General features: G+C 48.9%; 1 protein-coding gene across 7 annotated transcripts in view; it reads right to left on the bottom strand.

The window, feature by feature from the left end:
- ANKS1A (ankyrin repeat and sterile alpha motif domain containing 1A) overlaps window positions 1–27,113 on the bottom strand; it is a 176,425-nt gene that overhangs the window by 29,381 nt on the left and 119,931 nt on the right. For all 7 annotated transcript variants that reach the window (XM_034660577.1, XM_034660576.1, XM_034660579.1 and 4 more), the window contains one exon: window positions 4,009–4,075. In XM_034660577.1, the coding sequence (XP_034516468.1) occupies window positions 4,009–4,075 (67 nt within the window). The remainder of the gene's footprint in view (window positions 1–4,008; window positions 4,076–27,113) is intronic.

The raw sequence follows: 27,113 nt of genomic DNA, 5'->3' as shown, positions 1-27,113 counted from the left end.
AAGAACAGATAAAAGAAGGAAAAAAGGAGGAAGGGAGGAAAAAGAAGAACCAACTACGAGAACATCACCTCCAGAGAACTCTTGACACGGTGAAAGTCATTCTGTTGTTCCCGGCACTTTCTGCCCTTCAAGGAAGGCCAAGGCCACCTGGCTGGGTTATCTAGGAGCCCCTGGTGACCCACTGTCCTGGGCTCTCCCTCTTCTGTCCTCTGCAGAAGAGCTGGTGGTCAGGGACCCGGCAGCCTCCTGATGCACGCTGCAGCAGCACTCCGAGACGCTGGGTCCCTGCCCTTGAGTGGGGCTGTCTGCTCCAGGGAGCCTAGGCGGCGGGCTCTTGTGTGCCCACGAAGTCAAGTGTCCCCGACTGCTGATTCATTCCTGCTTGTAATCCCCCAGCCGGGCAGCTGTGGTCCTGCCTGCTCCCGGTGGATGTGTGCGCTCGCAGAACCGCAGCAGAGTGCTTTGTCTGGAGGCTCCTGGGCTCCACGCTGCCTGCTGCCGGCCCCACAGCCCTCACTCGCTCTCATCATGTCTGGCCCTCCCCCTCTCCCCTCCCCACCCTCCTCCCTTCCACGCTCAGGAAAATACATCAGGGATCGGACATCGGAGCAGAAGCTGCTGCTGCTGCTGCTGCTGCCGCCGCCAAGGGAGAAGGACACAGCAGCACAAGCACCAGAACAAAATGACAGGCCCCCTGGCACCTCGTGTCAGCCGACACACATGCGTATGAAAGGCGGAGATGGGGAGACTCTACCTGCAGCTCAAGGGCTGGAAACAGCTTATCGGGGACAGAGAAGGCACATTCCTACAGTTTGGGCCAATAGTTTCTAGGACAGCCAGAGAAGGGGACAGAGGAATGACACGGCCCAGGGCACAGCCTACAGGTGAAGTGACCCCCATGCCCACCATGTAAGAAAGATTGTGCCTCCCTGCCAAGAGGATAAGCCATGGGCATCACAAAAACAGGCGACGAAATAAAGACGTTACACCTAATATTCCTCAGGTGAGCGAGCATACTCAACAGCTTGGAAAGAGACTTCTCTCGGGGCCCGTCGGAGCCCAGGGGAGAAGCACCAGGCCCAGAGCAGGCTCCTCACCATCCAGAGGAGGGCATGGGAGGGGAGGCACCAAGGAAAAGGCCCGAACCCCAAGTACAGCTGTGAAGACAGAAAAGGTAACATGTAGAAACAAAGACCCAGGGACCACATGTCACCCTCTAAACATGCTGGGGGACGTCTTCAGCTCAACAGGCTGTAGATGGCCCTGGTGAAGAAGGGGGCTGTGTGTGCAGGGAGATCAGGCCCTGGAAGGAGCCTGCAGTGAACAGCTACTCAACAGCTCAAATGGCTGGCTTTTGCAAAAGCAAGCGATCTCTTCTGCCACTTGACACATAGGCCTTTGTTGAAAGCAGCGAGAGGGGCCCAGGCCAGTGGGAAGTCTTCCCCTCCTGGGACTCCTGAGTGGAATGAGTTGTGAAACCTGTCTGCTGGGGATTCGGGTAACTAGCTCCAGTGCTGGAAGCTCAGGTTCCCAAGGCCCAAGACAAGAGTAAGACTCTAGTTCCACGCACAGTCTCGCCCTTCAGCGCACGATCCTCTGTGAGGCCAGTCACACCGAGCAATCCCGTGCTTAGCGAATGGCTGCCTGCTGGACGGCCTGCTCCTCCTCCTCCCAGGCTGGCAACCCCGGAGCCCAAGCCTCTTCTCCCAGATCCAGAAACCTAAGGACCACCTGGACCCTGCAACTGACTATTCAAAATAAACAAGAATTCTGCTCTGGTCTGAGCTGAAAGCTGGTGCTCCCTGAGGTCCTGGGGAAAGCCCCCTCCTGATCCACTGGGTAGGAGACAGAGTTCACGGGCAGAGCGGGAGTCGACTCTCTCCCTGCTTCCTAGCCTGGCAGCAGTCCAGACACAGCGGCGGTGGTTCTGCAGCACGGGTGGACGCCCCTCTGTTCAGGTGGCCGTTCCCGGGTGCCCGCCCTGGCCTCTCCTATGCTGCCGGACAGAGGGTGGCTCAACTCAGCGGTGCTGAGACAAACTGCACGCTGGGACCCAATGATGTAGGGAGTAGCCGGACCCCCTCTCACCACTCCTGGGGGTTTGTGGGGGTCAGAACTGGTGGGTAGGACCTGCAGGGCACGGAAAGAGCTCAGTGTCACCACCCCCGAGGAGAAGGGCTCTTCCAGAAATGGGTTTTCCAGAGCTGCTGCCACATCTCCTGATTTATCCCAGTTGAGAGGTAATGGCGTGCTCTGACCCAAACTCTCAAGCACAGGTGCTCCTTGGACATAGAGGGGTGCAGGGAAACAGCAGCTTCAACTGAACTATCGATCCCGTTCCTGACTGTCTCCAAAGCACAGTTCTGAAAACTGGCAACGGTGTTTGTCTCAGTATTGAATGTCTATTCTCAACACACACTTGACTCCTGAAAAAGCCCGCACACTACAACAGAGTGTGGGATTGTCTGCCTGAGCGTGGAGCCTGCACCTGGAAACAGAGCCACAAATTGTTAGCCACAAGAGCCACCTCTGCAGACCCCAGCATTATCCAAGACTGACAGAGACAGACCAAAGCAGGCTGGGCCCTCTCTACTAGGAGCCAGGGAAACAGGGCGGAGCCAGGGAAACAAGGCTGCTGGAGGGAGGAGGCTCCAGGAACCCAGCTAGAAAAATGGTGGAGGGAGACAAGCCAGGGGAGCAGATGCCCCTCTTCTCTAGGTTTTTCAACACGACTAAGGAATTATTTCCTGGACAAAAGATGAGCAGAGCTACCATTTACCTCTTTTGCTCAAGTTATTGTATCTACGACTCATTCCCAACAAACCTGTGAGGTAGGTACTATTACTCAAATGTCGTAGACAGGGAACTGTGGGCTCAGAGAGATTACGTGACTCGCCCAAGACCTGTATGTATCCAGAAGGAGAATTTGAACCCAGGGTTGAGGCCCCAGAGCCCATGCTCTCCCCACAAGCACCATGGCCTCAGCAGCTCCTTTCTCCCTGAGGTGCACACTTGTCCCCACCCATCAGACTTCCTGCCAGGGCCAGAGGAATGAGAGGTGTCGGCTGGGCTAGAAGACCAATCCTGGATGGAACCTCCTGAGTGAGCAGGTAATCCCATCCCTTTAGTTAGAGAGGCATTTCTCAATGACGGGGAGAGGCCAGGCCCCACCAAACTGCTCTCAGCCTGGGAGTTCTGGTGGCAGGGGGTCTGCAGATGCTTGGGGGAAGGGGTGTGAGACTTGCTCTAGCGAGGAGGTACCTTTAGAAATGTCACCTGAGGAAAGTAACACAACCACAATTCTATCATCAAGGAAAACAGCTCAGATATGGTCTCTCTAGGTGCCTGCTTCAAACAAAGGAAATTGAGGACAACCTCACCTAGGGCTTTGAAAAGAAAAGCATGCCCAGAGTAGTGGTGGTCTGGAGTAAAAATGATGAGTGACTAGGTAAACGAAGAATGCGGGAAAAGACAAGGAGCAGCAGCAAAGCCACCCCCTCCAGGTGATGCAGGCAAACAGTCTGGCCCCGCTGATCTGACCCAACGCTCTGCCACTGGCATGGAGTAGGCAAACCAGAGCCATTTTCTCACGACAGGTTGGCCCCAGAGCTGTCTGGGAAGCTGGAGAGACCAATGCTGAGGTGCACTCCAATTTAAGCCAATCAGAGAAAGCCTCCATTTACAGACATAATTATGGATAAGCAACAATCATTAACTTAAAAAAAAACAACAACAAAGAAACAAAAAAACAACGAAACCTTCCTACCTAATAAGCGGGCCTGAAATGCAATTTCCCCTTCAATGCGTAAAAAGCGTCACGACTCTAAAATAACAGCTTGGTAAGCCATATAGATACATGAGGTTCTGAACTGCAGGAGCGTGGTGTGGGCTGACGCTGACCTCCCTCACCCACCAAATGTCTGTCTTCTGGGCCAGAGGAAAAAACCTGAGCCAGAAAGGAGCCAAAGGTCTGTGTTCCACGGGGAAAATGGCTGCTTGGTACGATACCTGAGATCTTCTGCTGTTCCTGAGAAAAGTCAATCCCTTCGCCAATAGAGCTCATGATTTTCTCAATCTGAAACGGAAGAAAGAGGAACAAAAAGGACAGGCTGTCAGGCTCAGGTTAAACATTGCCAGCTCACCATCAGCGCCTGGGGCGGGGTGCCAGGGTGGGGGAGGCCCTCCAGGTCTCTCCCAGATAATTCCAAGGTCCAGCACCAACCTGCAACGGATCAGAACTCTGCCGCTCAGATCAAGAAAGGCCCTTCTGTGACCACAGTGACCACAGCCCCGGCTTCGGGGAAAGGAAGTGGGAAACCACCTGTGCTCAGCTGCTGGAAATGCCGGCGAATCTTCCTTCCGAGGCATTTACTATCATTCCCTGCAGCAGTTCCGCCAGCTCAGCAGAGACGGGGGCACAGGGGGCAACAGCAGGCCAGACCTGGCACATTTCACTGCTCACGCCAGAATTTAATTTCCATGAGAGCAGAGACTTGCCGACTTGGTTCCATATGACTCCCGAAGTGCCTAGAGCAGTGCCCGGCAAATCCTAAGCATTCAACAGATAACTGATATTGCCTGACTGCCAGCTCTGAGGTCTGAGAACAATTTCCAGAGCTGAGACAAGCAGAGAACCCGAACATGGGAGCTTCTTAGAAGTCAAAGTGAGGCAGGCATGTAACTCTGATCAGAGGATCTTTTGCTCCCCGAAGATACAGACACGTATCCTTCCTCTGGATCATAGCAGAGCGAGCTGGTCTTGAAGCATCCAATGTCTCCAGCATTGCCCCCTGTACGGACCACCTGTTCCAGCCATCTGGCTTTGGTCACCCTGAGCCAGATCCAAGCCCCCCACTCTAGGAAACCTGGGCAGGGCAGGACAGTAAGGAGGAGGCCACCTTCTCTTTTTCTCCTCCTCCTCTTTTGGGTTGCTGTGATAATGAGCTCACTCACGGCTCTTTTTCCAAAAAAAAAAAAAAAAGAGAGAACCTTTTGTACCACAGCTTGGATGCTTTTTCCTCTAAGTGCAAGTAAGGAGCCTGGGTCTGACAATCAAAAATGAAAACAAAAACAAAAAAATCCCAACAACTTCCCAGCCAGTTTCCAGCTGGCAGACAAAGACGGCACATTTGACCCCCAGCAGAAGAACACATCTTTCCCTTTGCAGTGGGGAGCTGTGGCTATTTTCCTCCGGCCACAGAAATGCCTGCGGCCTCCAGCAGTCACCTGATTGCCTGTTAACACACACTGTGAACTCCATCTCTGAGCTCAGCAAAGGCCAAGAGAAACACAACACAGCTGACCCGTGGAGCAAGAAGTGTGCCTCTGCTTACTGGCCCTAGGGCGCAAAGGCCGGTGTAGAAGTGGGCAACACTACAGCAGGTCTGCCCTGCCCCCTTGAAGAAAACGCCTTCCTCCTTCCCTTCCTAGCGCATCACTTTCTTTGGCCTTCCCCCCGCTCCCCACCACGCTGCCCCATGCCAAGAGCTGCCTCCTTCAACAGGCAGCCTGGAGCGTGCGCACCCACGAGGATAGGCAAGCACTTCCACCCTTTCCCAGCCTCACTGTGAAATCGACAAACATGGGAATGGGTCTTGCCTCCTAAAAAGGGCTGTTGTGTGGATTCAAAGTAGTCTGCACATCAAGCATCCGGCCTAAGACCTGGCTCACAGCAGATGCCCAGTCAAAGGCTCGTGTGCTTTCCAATTCCCCTCCATTTTCCTCAGAGCTCCAACCAGTAAAACCTTGTTATTTTTAATGTTAAAAAATATTTTTACTTGTATTTTGTGACAAGTCCTACATCTCCATGATTCAAGGTTCAAAAGGTACAAAGGTTATTCAGAGGAAAATCCCCCTTTCCCTGTCTCCCAGCTGTCTACCTCTCCTTTCTGCAGGCAACCAGTATAACCAGTTTCTCAAGTATGCTTCTAGATGTGTGTGCAGTCCCATGTGAGCAAACATACGAAGATATTCTACCCCCATACTGATACAGGCAGTCTATATATGCCGTGCTGCATCTTGCTTTCTCTATTTAATTATACATCTTGGAGTTTTCCACAGGTCATAAGAATGTTCTTTTTTTTTTTTTTTAAATGGATGAGGTATGTCATCCAGTGTGTGGCTATTTATTTAACCAGTTCCTTGGTGGGCACAGGGGTAGTTTCCAATTTTTTCACATTCTTAATAGCTCCATAACAAACACTGTTCCACAGACATGTTTGTACACATGTATAAGCATATCTGTAGGATAAATCCTAGTTCTCTCTTGACAGTTCTTCCAGGCTCAAAATCTTGAGTCGCAGCAGGGACCCCACAGGTCATATTATCCCAACTCCAACCCCATGTCCGATTTTGCTAAAGGTCTTCCAGAGATGGGGCACTTGCTAACTCTCCCCATCATTTCGCCCTATTTGCAGAAAGCACCAATTTATAACATCTGTCTTTTTACACATTCGAACATTTTTTATCCGATTTCAACCCACTGGTCTGGTTATTCCCCTAGAGCACCTCCCATTCCTCAGGAAAGGCTTAGGGATATTTGCAGACAGCTCTTCCCTTCCAGGCCAAGCTGCTCCCCCACCCCACTGTGGCGCTGAATGACACGTCAGTGCACAGGTCCGAAAGCCTGGATTACTCGGTCAGATCACAGAAGCCTCCAAGCTGGGCAAAGAGCAGGCACTTCTTAGCTATCTGTTGATGTGCTTTCCTTGTCCTTTTCTATATTTACAGGAGAAAAATAGGGTGCTCAGGGGCACCTGGGTGGCTCAGTTGGGGTCAACTCTTAATTTTGCCTCAGGTCAGGATCTCAAGGTCCTGAGATAGCCCTCCCCCCCAATCGGGCTCTGTGGTCAGCAGGGAGTCCGCTTGAGATTCCCTCTCCCTCTGTCCCTCCCCCCGCTCGTGCTCTCTCTCAAATAAATAAATAAATCTAAAAAAAAAAAAAAAGTAGGGCTCAAAGTGAGAAAACTTTTTTTCTAAATGGGGGGGGTTGTTATCCCTGGAATGTTTCCACCAGGCTACGGTTCCGTCTTTCAGGACAAAGAGGGTGTATGTGGGAGAATCACCACTGTAAGAACCATGAGGGTTGGAAGAAAGTGTGTTTTACCTGCCGTTTTATCCCCTGGGCCTGGTTCTTATTAAACAGGCGACCTACTGAATGAATGAAAGGAAGTGGGGTGGGGCTGGTTTCCATTTACTTAGGGCCAGTAGTGGAAAGGCTGTTTTCCTAAGGCCATGCGGCGGGGCGGGGTGGGGGTGGGGGGGCTGAAATGGAGGATGACCCCAAGGTAGCCTTTCATATAAAGTCAAGTCACCTACAGTACATGTTTCATTGTCCTCATCATCACCTGACACCCAAAGCCCCAGGGGACCTAACCAATCAACATCTCCTGGCCCAATTCACGATATTTTGCCAAAGGGCCTTTTGAAATCACAGTGAACAGAGCAGAACACCCCGCTGGTTCTTTGCTCTGCTCCTTCCTTCCTGCCTGCCCCAGGAGTCACCCTCACACCAACTACAAAGGGCCAGGAGCAGCCCACGTTTCCACAGCTCACCCTCTGGCGGGGTACACAAGGACACTCACAACTGTCTCATGGAAACCATACACTATGCTTTGCTGTCCTGTGAACTGCGGTAGCTAAGTCAAGCTGAGAAGATTCTAGTTTATAGAGGAACTAGGAGTACCTAGCGGTTTACTGAGAGCTTACAACCCAGCACCCCTCCTGCCTTGGTGGAGACACAGGGCTAGAAGGAAAGTGGCAGTGAGGAGGTCCTACGCGGGCAGAGACTGGCAGGTGCCCGACCTGACACCGTAAGCACTGATCGCACACTGCAGGGGTGATCCCACCCAGACCTTCAGCTTGGGCTGGGGAGACAGGGAGGAGCTGGACCTCATCTTCGGTCTCTGCCACACCCTCCATGGCCCAGAACCAGCAGAGACAGAATACTGTCATTTCAGTCTAGACAGAGGAGCTGTCGGAGAAAACAGATACCATTCTGATCTATATACTTTGTGTAGTTTCACCATTTAGGCTAGAGATAAAAAACCAATCTGATTAGGCTGTTTTCCCAGAAATATTCTCCTTCCTCAGGGGAGAAAGAGGCAAATGAAACGTCAACGGAAGGGCACAGTTCAACGTTCTCTTTTCTGTTGTGTAGGATCAGTGACATCTGGGCGGGGGACGGACAATGCCCGTACTTTAATCCTGTACTTCACATAAAGCTCTAAAGGGAACTTCTGTTTGTGTTTGGTATAAAGTAAGGCCTGAAATTTATCACCATAATGGATGCACGTATTTTAAAAAATGCTTGGGAATATACCATTTTCAGAATGCATTCAGAGTTATTCTACTTAGACTCTCCCCTTCCACTCCCACCACGGATGTAGAAAACATATTCACCATGTGGCTGAAAACAAGAATAAACACAAACAGTCCAGACACTGCTGCTCAGGTCTGTGGACAGGTGCTTGTTTAGAACACAGCGTGCTCAGAGGCTGGCAGTGGGAGGTGATATTCTGTATACAGATAAAGAGGCCTCCATTCCCTATCGCTATACCCTGGCTTCCAGGAACAAGTCAGATTACACTAGACTTTTCACTAGCTATCGGAAGCGGGGGAGGGAGAAGACAGCTGTTGGGGGCAGAAATACTTCTCTAGGCACAGGGAGTCCACAGGAGAACCACGAGCCTCGGTGCAACTTGGCACCAAGGCCTATGTGAAACCTCCCTTCCGAAAGGGGGTACAAGTTAGAAGTAATGGCTATGTCCAGGGGCTCCCATTTGTAGCCAAATATGGGAAAAGCAGTAATCAGTCTGGTCAACATGCCCGAAAGGTGGGGCCTAATGGGGAGGAGGAAGGCAAAGGGACCACTTTCCTCCTACCTTCTTTTGGGGCAAATGGGAACATGAAGGGAGAGGTTTCTGCAATTCACCAGCCACTAAATTTGGCTCCTGAAGTCAGGCATTCCCTTGCAATCCTCCTTCTACTGTCTGGGGAGCTCTCAGCTCCCTAGGACTCTCCCACCAGTTGGGAGAGCGCCCCTAGGCCTGTACCACCAGGGCTGGAGACTACCTCCTGCTTCTCCTTCTCTGCCCCAATGCTTCATACCTTATTGGCCCAGAAACACACTCTGGTTTGCGCTGTGACTTCCCTGATTCACTGTTTTATGATGTGTCCCAGAGACACTATAGAACCACTACAGGTAAGGACCCTGATTCATACTGTATCTTTGGGATCCCACACGGTGTCATGCACAGACAGTGCTAGACCAGTGGACGTGGCCGGTGACAAGAACAGCTACACTGTGTTAAATGCCCACATCAGGCTAGTCACCTCACTATCACAGTACGAGAGGAAAGGGAGCCAACACTTCTGGACCCCAGTCTGGATTCTCCAACTCCCCTGCCCTCATGTTCGTCTTTCTCCAACCTCCCTGGGTTGCTGGCACAGCCATCTTACTACCCTACGACTACCAGCTGGCCCTTTCCCTCAGCAGTCCTGCAGAGCCTCAACTCACTGCCAAGCAAACATACTATCTCATTTTTCAGGTGAGGGAACTGGAGCTCTACCCCGCGGGCAGACTCCCAGACTCCTCCCCGATGGCACAGTTCCCATTTCCGCGAAGTGCCATGGGTGGCCGAGCCTGCTCCCCGGGGAGCTCAAGCTTCCTGTGCTGGGGTACCAAGTGGCAGACCCCCTCCTCTGGCCAGATGGCCTTGCCTGGGCAGCGCTCCCCATTCCACCCCATTCCCTGAGCCCTAAGCACCTCAGTCTCTCTGGCTGCTGTGCCCGTGCCGTCAGGTGACTGCTGACGTGCAAGTCGCTGGCTCCTCCAGCTGGGCAAGGAGCCCTAAAGACTGCTGACAGCTGCACTCCCAGGCCCAGAAGCCACATAAGAATTCATCACCACCTCTTACTGCCTCTTCTGACTCACAGCCTAAAGGGCTTTGATTCCACATTTGAAAAAGGGTCACTGACCAGGGCCTGGGGTTATTCTTTTCCCTCTCCCCCCGCTCCCTGGCAAATTGCACAAGGCCTTGGGAAAGACAGAGATGGATTGAAGTAAATTATTTGTCCTGATTTTCTAACCTTGTCAACTGCTTTTAGGAGAGGGAGGCAGGAGAGGGTGGGGGAGGAGAGAAGAGGGCAGGGAATAAATAAATGTCTGCCAACAGGCTCAGGGGCTGGCCTTCCGAGGCCGAGGCTGTGGTGGCAGTTCCCTTAACGATGAGTACCTTCTTTTCCCTAGAGCACACTGTTGGTGGGGGGCTTCATTTGTCTCATCACGGGGGGCAGGGGGGCACACAGACTGCTGCTGTGTTTATGGCTGGAACCCCCCCCCCCCCCCCCCCCGCCCCACTTGAATCCCCTGCTCTCTCCCAGGCTGGGAGAGCCACAGAGTGGTTGTTTCAGAAGTGTTTTGTACTTGTGTGGCTGACAGTCTCACGTGAGAGCCGTTGTGCACTCGCCCCAGGCTAGGCTGGCGGAGAGAGGAAAGCCAGAGACACTCCTGCTTCCCCACCACACCTCAGTCCCCAAACCCCCCTCCTCCTTCCTCATTTTTACCTTTCACACACCTCTTGGCTTACTGACTGGGGCTTGACCCCCTGAAGCAGCTCCCATCCCACTTCTCCCAGCTGCCCCAGAGAGGCACACGCTCCAGATGCGGCATCTTGACGGGGAGGAAGACTTTAATGGGCCAACAACCCTTGCCAACGCCCTTCTCACCCTAGAGCAGCCTGCTACCCAGGCAATCTTTAACTCCAAGCCCCAAGAAACTGCTGATAGAAGAAAAAAGTTGGGAGACCTAGATTCCAATTAACTTTATTATTGCTTTCCACATAACTCTGGGTTATGTGCCAAATACTGGCTTTAATAAGTGGGACAAGAATCTGAAAGATTAATGAGGATTATGTATCTGGGTTCTATTCCAATGTACGCAAGCTACTTTCTATCCAGGAGGAGGCTTGTTTGTGGGGAACAGGGAGGAATGAGGAGGAAGCACACACCTCAGAGAGGTTACGGTTCTCTCGCAACTGGCTTCGTGGACCTTCCTTGGTTTTTCTATCACCATCACAACCACCACCACCACCAAGTACCTTCCCTTGCTCCCATTCCTCCACAGTGGCGCACTGGCTGCGCTGTCAGCCTGGTTATCCATTAAACCAGCCCCAAGAAAACACCCTAAATTTTCATTCAGAATGGATTTCCTCAGCAGTGTGGCTGGGGAAGGGGTCCCACATCCATCGGCTCCCCACATTCTGCAGGGAAACATCTGCCTCATAATATCAGGGGAGTCAGATGTAAAACTCGGAGCACCAAATTACATATACGTAAGTGTAAAAAAAAAAAAAAAAGGTCATATATATTTAATAGAAATACCCAATCAGTATCCATCAGCTGCCCTGAGATTTTTCTGCAGCCTACCACTCCTAACTGTCTCTGAAGTTACAAAATAGAAAGAAATTGGATAAACGAAGTTGACAGAGTTCTCAAAATTCATTATAAAGCACTAGTTAAAATCCTTCAGATGAGCCTGTTAAAAAACAACATTCAACTGAGTAAATTTAAAGATCTAATTGGCTTTGCTAAATGATTCATGAATCAGGCAGCATCCCATCTAGCAAGTAGAGGAGAGCTCTAAGGAGCTACAGAAAGAGAAAGGATTTTAAAGGCAGGACAAGGAAGTCAAAAACAGAAAAAAGGATTATTTCAGGTAAGGTCACCTTCCTTTGGGGACAAAAGGGTCTTAGTAGGTAGTTTACCTCATCTTTCTTTGGGGAGCATGACAGATTGCCTTACTGGTGCTGACCAGAAAAATTCGAGACTGACCTGTTAGGGGTACATTTCTAGGGGAGGTTGAAAGTGCAATTAGGCTAGGTTAATTAAGCCCCGGTCTGGTGACCTGGCCTAAGAGGTGCCATTTTGGGCCTGTGGTTTTCATTTTAACAAGCCTTACGCAAAAGCACACACACTGTGTTGATTCCACTTATGAAGTTCTAGAACAGGTAAAACTAGTCTAGGGAGGAGGAAAAATTTCACAGGAATAGCTGTTGGGGGTAACGGAGAGGTAAGGAGTGACTGGGAAGGGGCATGAAGGAACTTTCTGGGTTTATGGCAATATTTTGCATCTTGGTAGGAATTTGGGTCACACAAAGTCAGGGTATGGTAGAGTTAAGTCTTATGCATTTCACTTTGTATACGTTTTACCACCTCTCCCCCCAAAACCCTATGAAAAAATATCTATCAAACTCTAGTTAACAGTATACACAGTTAAGCTGTTTAGGGATGAAATGTATGATGTCCGCAAGTTACTTCAAAATGCATCAAAAAATAACCGATTTCTAAGCGGACCGAGGGATGGATAGATATGAGATAAAGTGAGTAGAGTAAAATGCAACTGTAGAATCTAGGCCCTGGGTGGTGGATAGGTATCCACTATTCAAGTCTCTTTCAAGTTTCCTGCATGTTCGAAAATTTTCAGGATAAAATACTGGGAAAAATATTTTTTTTTTCAGGATCAAATCTTTCAGAGAATAATAAATTGTAAGATCAACACTGATTTGAGTTTCAACATTTGTAATGAACTCTGCTCAACATGCTAATAAGCAGAGACATGCCCAGCAGGCAAAGGAAACAAACAGAAAGGAATGTGGGAAAGCTGACTTCACCATTATTCCGTGTCACCAAGCTTTCAGGGTGAAGGGCTCTCAGCCGAGCTTCTCTGTTGTGTGTGGCTTTCTCTATTCTGGAACCCAGGCTAACCCCATTCTTGACAGTCTGAAAACTCAATTATCAGTGTTCCCAGGGATGAGCAAACCCTGGGAAACTGGTCCCTATTAATCCGACTCAAAAGACACTGATCCCTCCATTGGTGACTTACTTTAGCATGGTAAGCAGCACATTAGAATACTCAGCTAAGAGAATGCGCTTGTATCCTCTATAGCCTGAAATCAATAAAATGAGATCAAATCCACCCTCAGAACAGCGAGGGAACAAGGGAAAGGTGGGTGGACTGTGTTGAGAGCTTATTAAATTATCCCTTTCCTACTCCGGGAGGTCACTGTTCCTGAAAATCGAATTCAGGTGCTCACAGCAAGGTACCCTTCTCCTTGGAAAGTACTTTTGATCAACAACGTTAGCACTTGAGCCTTCCGGGGTTATTAGGTTCGAGGGCTGGGTTCTGTCAGTGGGGCACTCTGTACTGAGTGCCCTCCCAGTGGTTCAGTTCATCCTCACATCTAGCCCAGGGGAGAGCTCTGATTCTGCCCACTTTACAGAGGAGGAAACCAAACGTTGGAGAAGTTAAATAACATCCACGGTCAGAGTCCTAGAAATACGTGACCAGTGCCCAACTCATTATCTTTGGAACTCATGCTGTCCAGCTTATTTAGGGTTTAGCTTCTACTCTATTAAAGTTCAGAGCACAGTTTCAAATATATAGGGCTGGCAACACGAACAGAGTCTGCACAGTGGAGGAACGAACCCGGACTTTGGAATAAAAAAACCTGATTTTAAAATCTACTTAAAATTAGTTGTGGGATCTTAGACAAGCAATTTAACTTCTCTTTCAAATTCCTCTTCCATTAAGTGTGGAAAAATTCCTCACTCATGGGATCACTGCCATGGGCAAATGACTCGACCCCTATTCAGGCCTCAGTTTCTTCAAAGGCAACATGGAGACATAACACAGGGCTGCTGTAAAGTTGTGGGACAATGTACAAGAAGTCCTAGTGCAGAGTCTGGTTCCCAGAGGGGGCTGTGATGAGGAAGGAGTTCACTGATTACGACGTCTGAGCAAGCTCTGCACTGTATAAAAGATGTGGGGTCTTCATGTGACCCGTCCATTCCCTGAAAGACATCACCCTATAGGTGAAGACAAGTTTCTTGCTACTGTAAGGAAAGAGAATGATATCTGCTCCTTCTCCAAAGGCAATGTCTCTCTGTCCCTGTTACTGGGAAGTTCTGGTGTCCCTTTGACATCCCGGGGCCATAGCAGAAAGTACTAAGGAGCATTTTAAAATGAAGTCCTTGGGGCGCCTGGGTGGCTCAGTTGGTTGAGCGTCTGCCTTCAGCTCAGGTCATGATCCCAGGGTCCTGGGATGGAGCCCCACATCGGGCTTCCTGCTTCTCAGGGAGTCTGCTTCTCCCTCTCCCTCTGCCTGCTGCTCCCCCTGCTTGTGCTCTCTCAATTTCAAATAAATAAATAAAATCTTTAAAAAATAAATAAAATAAAATAAAATAAAAGTCCTTAGAAAAATAGTGTTGAGCCTAAGAGTGATTTAGTTTTCACTCTGGAACCCACTTGACCAGATGTAAGTCTTGCTTACCCTGAGAAACATCAGTGGTCCTCATAAGGGCACCAATGCCAGGCCAATAGCCTACATAGTCCTACTCCGTTGTTCCTTTCAATTTATAGAGATTAGAAAGGATTTTCACTCATGATTCACATTCATCTGGTTCCAAAATAAACAGAATTCTACCTTAAAAACAAGTTAATCAAAACCCAGGTTCCTTTGTTTTTTGTTTTTTTTAGGGGGGGAAAAAAGACAAACCAGAGGGAAAGGGCTTCCTTCTGGCAGAAAATGTTTAGAACGTGCTGTGTGAACAATAGCTCACTTCCTGGACACTCAGCTGGAGGCTGCTTCTCCATTCAGGACAAAACGTTTCATGGGAGGGAGGTGCCGCCTTTCTATAAGGCAGCTCCTTGGCAAGAACACGGAGGACCCAAGACAACACCAGAGAGAGAAGAGAGAGGAGAGGAAGCAGGGTCTCAACTCAGCCCTGCTCCTTCCCCGGCAGAGGCAGAGGGGAGGCCTGGAGACCGTGGTGCTGCCGTCATGCCCCACGTCTCTGAGACAGCTGGCTCCTGCAGGGCAGGGTCGGCGGGCAGTGAGAGAGGCAGACTGTGGAATCAGCAGGGCCATCTGCAACAGGGATCACAACGCCTAGCTCGCGAATCCGGTAATGACCTCTAGCTGACCGAACTGCACACCATCTATTCCCTCGGTGAACTCTGCCCACATTCCCGGCTGGCAGGATACCCTCGAGCACACCCGCGGGTCTTGCTTCTACCCACGGGGTGTTCCGCTTACCAAGGATCAGTTGGGATCATTTCCAAAACTGTTTAAGACGGTCATATATTTGTTGATGAAAACAGAAAATTTGATTAAACATGACAGAAATGATGAAACAGCACAAAAAGAGCAGTTTCCGTGACAACCAGGAGATGCTTTGAGGAGACTCAATAACAGAATCATTTTTAAAAATGTGCTCTTGGATTAGGTGTTGTTGGAGAAATAAACCATACAACATTCTAAAAGGGTTCTCTACTCAGGTTGTTTCACAAGCGGCTAAGTTCTTGCTTTACTTTTAAGAAACTCAAACTGGAAGTTTTAACCAATGATGTTTTATGGGCGTGATTCATGACATAAATAGTGGACAGAGAACTCCCGATTAGCAGGTCGACAGGGGAAGAAAAGGCCCTAGCTTCACATTAAAACACCGGGATGCACACCTATCTGTTTGGGGTGAAATTAAAATGTTTGTATTTTTTAAAAATGACTTCCTCCTTTAACAGAGGTTTGTAATTAACCAAATAACCCCCGTCCCAAGTGTCCATGTAGAAAGGCCCCGTGGGGAGTGAGAGCAGCGCCCGATAAACACTAGCCCGTCAGCGATACTGTGAGCCCGGCCGCGCCATCATTCACAAACTGCTTTCGTTATCAAGTAAGTCTTAACTATCAGAGACACAGAACCCATCTCTGGCTCCTTTTTCCTTAAAAGCCTCTCCACTGAGGGCTGGTAAACAAACCTGGGTGAATCCCAGCATACCCTCAGCCCTTCCTTCTTCCTCACGCAGTCCCTGTTTACACAATGCCCGCTGCTTTAACCCATCACTGCCACAGGCTGGGGCCAACCAGCCGGGGGGCCGTGTGAGTTACAGATCAAAGGCATCAGCAAGTCATGGGCTCTAATATTCTATCAACTCAGGGGCTATCTTATGCAAGTCAGATTTCCAGCTGCCATTCACTCGCACACAGCGCCTGGTAACGGAACTGCTGGCAGCCCAGACCTCAAGCTAGGAGCACAGAGAGTCGCGAGGTTAACCAGACCCTTCCCCCCAACACGGTACCCTTTACCCACCCTGGCAGACCATGGGGCAGGGAGGAAAAGCAACTGGAGTCCTCCAAGTCTCCCAGATGGGTTCTGAAGCTCAAGGGCATCCAAGGTCACCCTAAACAAAAAGCCTGACCTGGGAACTAATCTGTGCTCTGTCCCACCCATCAGGGAGTATAAAAAACTGTGGGAATGGCATCCTTATGGCCCCCAAAAATACTCATGGAAGATAAAATAGTGGAAATACTCTGTAAGAATAAGTACATGGAGGATAATTATTTTCTGGGTAGGAAGGCAGAGCTTGAGACCAGGGACAACGGCGTACCTGGGATGCCTGGCCCTGGCTGGAGGCCTAATGGTGGTGCCTACCTCTTACCCCACCCTACCCACTAACCTACATTCCTGCTGCTCCTGAGAACCCAAGCCCAAGCTGGGCAGGCCTCTGGCTCATCTGCAGACCCCAAATCCTCACCCTGTAATTCTGTCTAGGACCAGCTCAAGTCACCTGTCCTCCCCCATGCTGTGTGCAGTCTAACATAAAAAAGTTTTGGGGTTCAAAGCAAGGCTTTATCCCTGGTTTGTCCCTCTGCCAAATACATAACCTACCTGAACCTCGTCTGTAAATATGGATGACGACACCTGCTTCGCGGTACGGTGTGGGGATTAAATGCAGTAACGTAGGTAGAGTGGCTGGCACACGGCAAGCGTTTGCAAAGCCTTGGTTCCCTGCCAGCACCCTTTCTGGACTGACTGCGTCTAAGGTCTTTGTTTTAGGATCCTTGGGGCAGAGGCAGCTCAGCTGTACTACACTAAAGCAAACGTGCTCACATAAATATCGTCCAAGGATGATCACCGGTCCTTCAACATGTGTACGCCACGCCCCTTCAGCTCCTTTTGCATTTCCCACCGGGGCTCCTTGCAGGTACGAAGTACTGGGAGGGTTTGGTCAATACCCAGTGGAAAAACACATGAAGAGAAAGTGGGTACATCTAACTGATTCTCAGGGAAGGATGCGTTTAGGACATACGTCTTTCTTGGATCTGAGATTTTTTTTCCCGAAGGGGAAATGAGAGCAGGAAAGCGGTGGTTTTCCCAGATGTGTGGGATTTTTCCACCTAAGATGCCTTCAGCTGCATCCTCACTGTCTCACTGCTGGGTCCCTCAGTCAACAACCTCTATTATCAGCCCTAGGCTGGCCTCAACTACAAGCCACTGTGTTCTTTCCTCTTGAAAAAATGAAGTATTTCTTAAATTTCAAAGGGTCTATTTTATAATATTATGATTTCAAACACCAGTAAGAAATCACCTATCCACAAGCTGGCCACCTGCTACAGGATACAGAACACGGCCACCAAACAGCATGCCTCTCCTAGGCCACCGCCTCCCTTCCATGCTCCGCTGAGGCCACTGGCCTCTTGGGTTAAATGCTATCACCCCCTTGCTTTCTTTGAAGTTTACCATCCACAATGGTATTCTTCAACAATGTAAGTTGCCGTTTCACTTTCTTGGCCTGGCACAACTTGGTATCTTCGAATTAGCCGAATAAATTCTGGGACCAAGGCTCAAGGTCAGGGGCTCCTTTTGACCACAGAGGGACTGGGAGGCCATGAAAAGGACCCGACATTTGAAGAAAGGACATTGGTAAAAGGAGAGCCATAAGCCCTTGCTTCTCACTGGGCTGGCAGGGCTGGGTCACATGTCTTCTGGGACTCCTGAGAGAAGCCAGTCCCTATATGGACAGCAGCATGAAACTGCTGTGGGCTAAGCTTCACATTAAAGTATACAACCACAATGGGCAACCAGAATGATCACAGCCTTTTCAAAACAGTCTCAGGGAAGACCGCCTGCACCAGGAGAACCCCTGCGGACTTGCACTCTTGGGCCTGTTACCAAGGAAGGCTTGCAATTACAGAGTGCATGAATATTCTCAGGAAGCCCATCAATAAAAGCGGCATACAGAGAGAAGAAAGGCAGAAAAGATGGACATGCTGTACTCTCCACATTGCGAAACCTTTGCACTGGGAGATCCCTGGGCCACCCACCAAAAGACCATCTCCAGCCTCGGCCTGCACCAGGATTCCCGAGCAACCACAACACGCCAGTCTCAACTCTTTTGCAAGCGTTTATCACTGTCAAGACTGTTCTCTAGGGGCTCTGCGTGCACACCCAGGAGGTGGGGAGCCGTAGCCTCAAGACAACAACTTCATGAGGAAGAAGTTAGTCAGAGGAGCCAAGGAGAGACCTAGTTTATTACTGTTTGAGTAAGACCCAGCACAATTGATTGGTTTAATATTTCCAGTAACTTTATAACATCTCCATTGTTGGCTCTTTGTTAGCTATTTCTTCCAGCCTCAGAGTTTCCCATTTTTGTTTGACGAGCAGTAAAAAGGGGACTGTGTGCCTATTTCAGCTACAGCAAAACTGGGGAGACCCTGGAAAACTTTGGCCTTTCCTCACAGAGTGCTGGGCTAAGAGGAGAGAGGGAGGAGACAGCGGCAGGCAGCCTGAACAGGTATGCCAATCCCTCAGGTCTAGAAGAGAGAATAAATGGGAGACGCGGAAGCTTGTCGAGACCCCCGAGAGTCCCTGGCAAAAGGTCAGGGGTCCCAGGTGGGGCTTCCTGGTACTACTGTTAACCAAGGTACAGGAACCTTGTCTTCTAAGATTCTACCTCTTATCAAATCAAAGGCTTAGACAACAGGGGCACCTGGGTGGCTCAGTCGTTAAGCGTCTGCCTTTGGCTCGGGGCGTGATCCTGGCGTTCGGGGATCGAGCCCCGCATAGGGCTCCTCCGCTGGAAGCCTGCTTCTTCCTCTCCCACTCCCCCTGCTTGTGTTCCCTCTCTCACTGGCTGTCTCTCTCTGTCAAATAAATAAATAAAATCTTAAAAAAAAAAAGGCTTAAACAACAAATGAACTGGTGTAGAGAAAGTTTAAGTTTCAACGGAAGGACAGAAGGAAGTGTGGTGTCCACTGTAACCATGATTAACAAGACAGTTGTTTTCCTCAAATATCTCTGAGCTGAGGCTGTATGTGTGCAAGTCTGTGTGTTTCTGCGTGCGTGCACATGCATTAGAATCTCAGATATGCTCCTACACAGTTGAAAATAAACAGGATGGCTCCAGTCAAAACTGTGAAGTACAAAACCCCTAACCTCCTTTTCAAAAACGCTTTGCTTCCAGAAGTGGGAATAAGTGAGCACAGCTGGTATGAGGATCAACAGTCTCAGCCCTTGTGCCCTCACCACCATGTCAATGGCAACAAAGGACGGGGAGACACAGATGCATCTCCCGGTCTGCCAAAGAAGGAAATGGCTCAGCGAGGTGAAGTAACTTGACCAAGGCAATGAGATGCGCAATACAAGGCCTAAACCTTGCTTCTTGCCTCTCTGCTGAGATACCCCACTGCCTTTGCAAGTTGGGGAAGTGGCAGAACATGGAGGAACCTTTGTGGAAGATAGTGAAGCCTCCAGAAGCTGGACCCCGAAGGCAAAGGACCTCAGATAGAGATGAGCATTCTCACCCTTAGCTCTCTGCAGCCCCGGGCACTTGCCTGTCTCAGGAAAATGGCTTCTGCGCAGAGCACTGCGCTGTCCCACTTCAACAAGGGGACACAGGGCAGCGGTCCCTAACTTTGCAAGTTTGTAGGCCATTTCCCTCTTAATTGAGATCACGGGAACGTTATGTGGTTGCCAACTTTTCATCATGGCAAATAAGGACTTGAGAAATGAACGTGATGGAAGTACGAGGGAGAGCTTTGTGACAGAGCAGTCCTTTTTTTTTTTTTTTTTTTTAAAGTTTTTTTTTTTTTTTTTGACAGANATAGAGACAGCCAGGGAGAGAGGGAACACAAGCAGGGGGAGTGGGAGAGGAAGAAGCAGGCTCATAGTGGAAGAGCCTGATGTGGGGCTCGATCGCATAACGCCAGGATCACGCCCTGAGCCTAAGGCAGACGCTTAGCTGCCGTGCCACCCAGGCGCCCCGTGACAGAGCAGTTCTGATCTTGATTATGGGGGTGGTTACATGAACCTACACCTAATAAAACCGCAGAGATCACACACGCACGTGCGTGTGCACACATGTCAAACCGGTGGAATGTGAATAAGGTGTGTGGACTATGCCTGCGTCACTTTTCTGGTTCTGATATTGTTATCAGGGTTATGGAATATACTACCACTGGCAGAAGCTGGGTGAAGGGTCCCGAGTAAAGGATCTCTCTGTACTATTTCCACAACTCCCTGTGAATCTATAATTATTTCAAAATAAAAAATCTGAATAAGGGACAAGAATTTTAAGTTAACATGAAAACTATCCCCTTTGTTTTACAGAAGAAAGGACAATGAAGCACAAAAAAGAATAGACATAATCAGAATAAAGGCAGTTAGTAACCAAACCCCAGCAGCGCTATCATGACCCTCCTCATTGTCCTTAATTTTCTCCCTTTATTGTGAACCTGTCAAAATTGGGTTAGGACGACCTTAGTAAAAATGCAAGATTCTGGTTCCTCTATCCTCTGCAGCCTGGCAAGCAACCACAATGTGCCAACAGATCCACCCAAAGGGAGGCCTGGCACACAGCCCCCTTTCTTCTCAGCCTGGCTGGCTTCTGATCATTCTTTGCAGCCTTGAGAGACTAGAACCCAAGAGTGGGCAGGTCAAGAGTGCCATTCGGGGCTGGAGGAAAGGGCATGCCAGGCTTTGCTGACAAGAAATTTAAGTTTTTCTTCTGCCTTCTATTCATCTTACCAGTACCCAGAACTCTCTGCAGAGAGAACCAATGTCAGCCACTTACAGCGCCAGATTTTTTTCATTTACTCCACCCTGCCCTCTCCCTGGCTCAGACTCTAAGATCCAGACGATTCTCACAGCACTCTCTCCCTTCCTCCCGACTCCACCCTTTCCAGCTGCTTTTAGGCTCCCGAGTACTTGCCTGCCACATCCCCTCCAGAACCGGGACCCCAGAAGCAGGTCTGCCCTGGTAAGTGTCAAGAAGGAGAGTGCTGGCACTCCATAACGACCTCCTGGGGGCGGGGGAAGGTGCATCCAAAAAAGCCCGGGACCGCTGATGGGGCTGTAGCAGGTACTTGGCACTCATCATTTCTGAGCCCGCCCGTCAGACAGTTTGCTCAGACAGTTTGCGACTGCAAGCACCAGAAACTCCCTGAGGGTTCTCTCTGGCCACCAGAGCACTCGGGCCTGTACCCTGAGCAGACTGGAATGTCCTGCCCCTTTTCCCACCAAGGGTGTAGTGCTCACCCAGACTGACTAGGGGTGGTGAATAGCCCAGCCCCCTCTATCCTCAACTGGGATAACTGAGGCCATCTGTCAGAGTTTCCCAGCAGGGCTGAGCCCCAGGGCCCAGAGAGGTAACCCCATGATCATAAACCCTTTACTGCTTTCCTTTCTTTCTCACGACCCTACTCCCCCACCAGTGTTTCCTGAGATCACCTCCCAAATAAACGATTTGCATCTAAATCCTGCTTTTGGGGGGAACTCGACCTAAGATAGATGGTCACAGAGAACCGCAACAATTGGGAAATTAGAGCTGAATATGAATGAGTGTTATCTCTGTGGGTGTCTGAAGGATGTATATCTGTGTAATGAGGGAATTACCAACAGCATGGCCACTGTCAGATACTAGAGAGCTAACAGAGGAATAAAAAAACTATAAAAACTTGATTTGCCTGGGTAATACTCCTAATAGCCATTTATAAGAACTGCTTTTCATTTGCCTAATTACCGCTAGCACAATAACTACCATGGAAATATTAAATGTGTCAGATAAAACTTGCATTAAATTTTATTTGATTACTAATGCTATACAACCCCACGCTGGAGGAAACCCTGCCAAGACAGCTCTTAAAGCAGTGGTTGCCAAACTTCAGCAGCAAGGGAATCACCCAGAGAGCCTGTTCTGTTTTTGATCCCCAGAGGGTCAATTCAGCAGCTGAAAATTCTCATTTCTGTCATGTCCCTATGTGCGGTTGATGCTGCTGGTCTGTAATCACACCTTGAGGACCATTGCTTGAAAGTGTCATAAATGAGGGAAAGAGCAACTAGGAGGTTAAACTTTCCACTGGGCATTTGCAACAGAAAGGGTGATCACTTGTTTCAAGAAAACGGGAATCTTCTAACACTCTAAATCAGTCACTGAACCAAAAGGAGATTTGGTAGGCTGACAGTTTAAACCAAAAAAGGTAAAATGAACTGTTACTCAAACACATCCCAGGAGATCTGGGTTTGCTCATTTATTCAACAAGCGACAGTGCCCACTCTGTCCCAAAGATGTTGCCAGGCAACAGAGGTCTGGGCACTGTCAAAGGTCACGTGAGATTCTGGGTAGGTAACCTAAGGAGAGAACTCATATCTGGGCAACTGTCCAGCTCAGACATTTTACAATGAGTCAAAACAGCATTGTGGCTCAAAGCAAAACTATTCTGCCTGGCTGTCTGGGCAGTGTGACGAGAGATGTGGGGAACATCTTAGCTGCTCCAGAGGGCCGACTGTGGCAGGGCAGGTGAATCCCTGACAGCAGTCCCGGCCCTGAGATCCTTCTGGCAGGTCAGTCCGATTCGATTCAATGAATGCCCCAATTAAAGGGGCCGCCAAGGTAGGTCAGTACTGTGCCCAAAATCAACCAAAAAATGTGGAAGCACCCAGCATGAAATCCATGTTCTTAATTGGTACTCCCCTGATATAGTATGACATTTAATCACTCCAACCGCTGAGGAGAAAACTGGAGCTGCTCACTAGAATTAAGGATGCTATGATAACCTCCTCAACTGAGGTTTTAAATGAGCCTTGTGCTAACAGCTTTCCTGCTCTGAATGCAAAGCAGGATGTGAGTGGGGAGAGGTGGGGCGGCCACCTGTGAAGGGCAGCCACTGATGATACCACTATATTTCTGAGAGGCTGGGCTTCTGAACGCATCTCCTGATGTGTCCTAGGCAAAGCACTGACCTTCCAGATTCCACGGGGAACCTGCCGAAACATTGTTTTATCTTATGTTATGGAAGGAGAAACTGTTACCAGGGAGGACCATCATTTGTCCAAAATTACCAACGAATGAACTGTGAGACTGGGAAGAGAGATGAGGCTGGCTGATCTCTGACAGACCCAGCTTGGCAATCTCTGATCGGTATGGCCAGGCTTGAGGTAGAAAGCAACTCAGTAAAACAACCACCCTAAGACCCATATATCCGTGTGGCATTAAGATTAAACAGGTGGAAAGGGAGTCCAGCAATGGCCGCCTCAAGGAGGGGCACCAGGGGCTGGGGCACATTTACCCACCTGTAATCTCAAATGTTCCTTGCCAAGCCAACGCAAAGAAAAGATTCTTTAATATATATAAAAAAACTAACATTTTCCTAGTCTCACATGAGGTATAAATAGAAGCACATTTAGAAATGATTTTTGTTGATCTAACACATAAAACTTCAGTAAAAACAGTGAAGCATATCATTAAGACAAGCCCCTACTTCCAATCAGACTGCTGCCTGCAAACACTCCTTACACAGAATTCAGGAGCCGCCCTCAACGTCCCTCAAGGAAGCTCTCCAAGAGAAAGAACTGTGCCCTTATCAGTGCCCCCTGCACCCAACACTTAGCACAATGCCTGACACATAGCTGGCATCCTGTAACGACCTGCTGATAGAATGCACCCTCTCAGCCAGCCTGGACGGCCACTGGCCACGTGGCTGGGAACAGGCCTCCAGGGAAGCCAGCCTGTGCCTTTTCACCTGTTACTCATGGCCAGACAGTTCTAAGCCAACGTGTTTCACCTACTCACTGGATAATGAGTCCCACAGGCTTACTTCCACCCGGGGAAAGTGAGCGGTTTCTTTTATTTGTTCTAACACACCACCTTCAAGTTTCCACATGTGTGTAACCTTGTTATGCTAGGATTTAGGAACAGGGCTGTGATTGGCCTCTGTAGTCCTTCCGTGAGTTTACAGGTGTCAGTCACACTCTCGGCTCAGGCTTCCTTTCTCTGAATGTGGAGCCCTCACCTTTGTAGATTAGATTGCCTCTAACTAAGCTCCCCTCAGATTTCTGATGCTGCATTTCCTTCTTCAGCTCGACACCAAAGAAATACAGACACAATTACCACAGTACGTAAAATTTAGCAAATGACGCAGTGACTCAAGTCATGCCCAGCCTACAAAGGCTTGGAAATATATTTTAATTAATCCAAGTAGGAAGCATTGTCTAACCTAACTCATAAAGGGCGCGGCCCCAAACTTGGTAGGGGTACACAACGCTCCCCAGATGCAGGTGGCGTTTTCCACAGGCTGCGTCAAGACCCGGTAAATGTTACTTTGTGTAATGACTGACCAAAGGAACAGCGGGTGTTAACACCACTGATGACTTCAAATAAACACCTAATTAGTAGACCTCTCTCCCAGGAATGGGGTCTGAATAGGCAGCAAAATCCAGCCTGCTCAGGCCCATTCTGGCAAGTGAACCCCTTCCAGAGCACAGAGAGACGTTAACGCATCTCAGCGTGAGGGCCAATAGACTTGTTCTTCATTGAGATCGGACTCTGTTTCCGCCCTCAAGGGCCTGGGACATTTTACATTGAAATCTTTGTCAGCAGTGAGACAAATGCATCCATCGCTAAGCCCCTGCCTTAGAAACTGGCAGTTTTCCAGTCGTTGCCCAGGATGAATAAAGGCCAAATCTAATTGAACCTTCAGGAGGAATTTAGCACAGAGAAACAGCATTATCTGAACTGCAGCATGGCCAGATCTCTGGGTTAATACCCCAACGGGGGAGACTCATCAAGGACCTTATTACTAGATAAGCAGCAGCAGTATTTCTAATTTTTAAAAAAATGGGCATTGGGAAATTTTCTCTTCAGCCAAATCAATTCCACCAGCATTCATATATGTCAGGGATGCTAACTCTTCTGCTCTATTGAGTAAGTGCCCATAAAGCCTGTAAATGGCTTTAAACACATGGACCCAGCAAAGGATTTGTTTAGTTATGCATTCACTCTACCGCAGCAAGCCCTTCTGGAGACCTACGGGGACAGATGGAGCTACCTGGGCAGAAGCTGTATTTTAACTGAAATATCCTGTATCTGGTTTGGTTCTTTTCTCTTCTCAATGTAATTTAAAAGATTAAGGGCCAAGAACAGGCCAAACCTATTTTTGTTCTTGACTTAAATATATGCTACTTGAAAGCAGAAAGGGCTGTAACATCCACTGTGACATTTCCAAAGGGGTTTCTGTTCTCAACATTCTTTATAAATGTTAACTATTTTATGTATGAGAGGACAGACAGTAAACGGAGTTAGCTTAAAACTTATATTGGCATTTAAATGTCAAATTCAACCCTCCCTCTCAAAATCAGAATGTTTTAGTAAAATGTTTTCAACTTAAAAAAAAATTAAGTGGAGGGCTAATCTATCAAATCGAGAAATCCCCAAAACATTAGCAATAAACCTCTCCTAAAACCCATAAATTTCTATGCTCCCATCTGCGAAGCAAATTATACCACGTATTCTCTAGAATCCCTCGGTGGTGCAAAAGGGCTATTATTTATTACTACAGAATGAAAAAGATAATTCAAAATTTAAGGGTGAGATGGAGAAGGACCTATTTATTACACTTCCCTTGAGAAGAAAAAGAAAGTGATCTATGCCCAAGCGTGGCAAGGTCTTTAGCAATCCAAACCTTGAGCTCTTTGGAGTGAACGTGACATTTTAAGGACCCAGGACCTCCAACATCTGAGGTCCTTAGTCACTGGCTCACATTTCTAAGTGCCCATTCTGGGAAGGGGAACCTAAGGGCTTGCAAAAATGAACTGTGATTACTACCCTTGAAATGTCTCTGATCTCATTAGGGAGACAGGCCATGCACAAAAAAACAAGATCAGCAATGCCCATAGTGCCAACTGGTGCCTGAGGAGTCCACAGCCAGAGGGGAAGCCTCTGCAATCTCAAGGTGCCCACAGGCAGGTTTACTGCAGGGACTGGACCTCCTCCTCTCCCTGAACTGGGCTCTCTGGTGCCCGCCACGGGTTACCGGGCTAACTCCTTCCATACAAATGGGGCCTACCCCACCTTCCTCCCCTCACAGCACTATGTTCTTCTTGGAGAACACTTATCTTCATTTGTGAAATATTTTTGTTTGTGCTTGTTTAATAACTGTCTCTCCCCTCAGACTGTAAGTTCCTCAAAAGCTGGGTGCTTGTTTGCTATTTCACTTCTGTACGCCCAGCACCCAGACCAGTGTCTGGTGTACAACAGGCTTTGGATACTGTGTTGAATCAATGAATGAGCAAGCCTTTAAGGAAGGGTAGAATTTCAACAAAAAGAAATTGAGAAAGCCATTCCAACAAGAAAAAAAAGGTATAAACTGAAGTGTAGAGGAAAATCGTGGAGCCAGAAAAAATACAGTGGAAGATGAGAGAGAAAGCCAAGTATAGAAGCTAGACCCTGGGGTCATTCTCTGTGGAGAACCATGAATTCTAGGCCGAAGATGTGGACTCTGTACTGTAGCAATAAGGGACTAAAGGTGTTTTTTAGTCAGAGGAGGGAATACAAAATCTTTAAGATGGTGAAAAGCAGCCACAAGAAAGAAGGACTAGAGGAGAAGCCCAAAGGCAAGCCGGAGAATACTGAGGAGGTAGCTGCTGAAGACGTACCAGGAAGGGGGTGGGAACGGAAGGGGAGAGACTGTGGGAACAAGCTGGAGACTGACACAGGAGGGAAGAAGAGGAAGAGTTCAGAGGCAAGGGCAAGTGAGGGTTTGAGACACTCTTTACAGGCCTGGCTAGCGGTATTTATACAACACAGGCTTTCCTAGTTCTCACCTTTCCAATTGATTTTAAATGAAAAATTGGTACAAAAGCATCTTTCCCTGCAAATTAAGGGCATGGTGAGTTCTGCAGCAGTCAAACAACGCCTGAGAGAGGCTCAGGGACCCAGAGCAGGATATTCTGCTGGTAGGTGGACGGTAGTCACAGGCATTGTCCCGTACCGGGGTACAAGG

This window comes from Ailuropoda melanoleuca, chromosome 5, assembly GCF_002007445.2.
Source record: "Ailuropoda melanoleuca isolate Jingjing chromosome 5, ASM200744v2, whole genome shotgun sequence".
Taxonomy (NCBI): Eukaryota; Metazoa; Chordata; class Mammalia; order Carnivora; family Ursidae; genus Ailuropoda; species Ailuropoda melanoleuca.
This window is presented reverse-complemented; position numbering and strand designations above follow the sequence as displayed.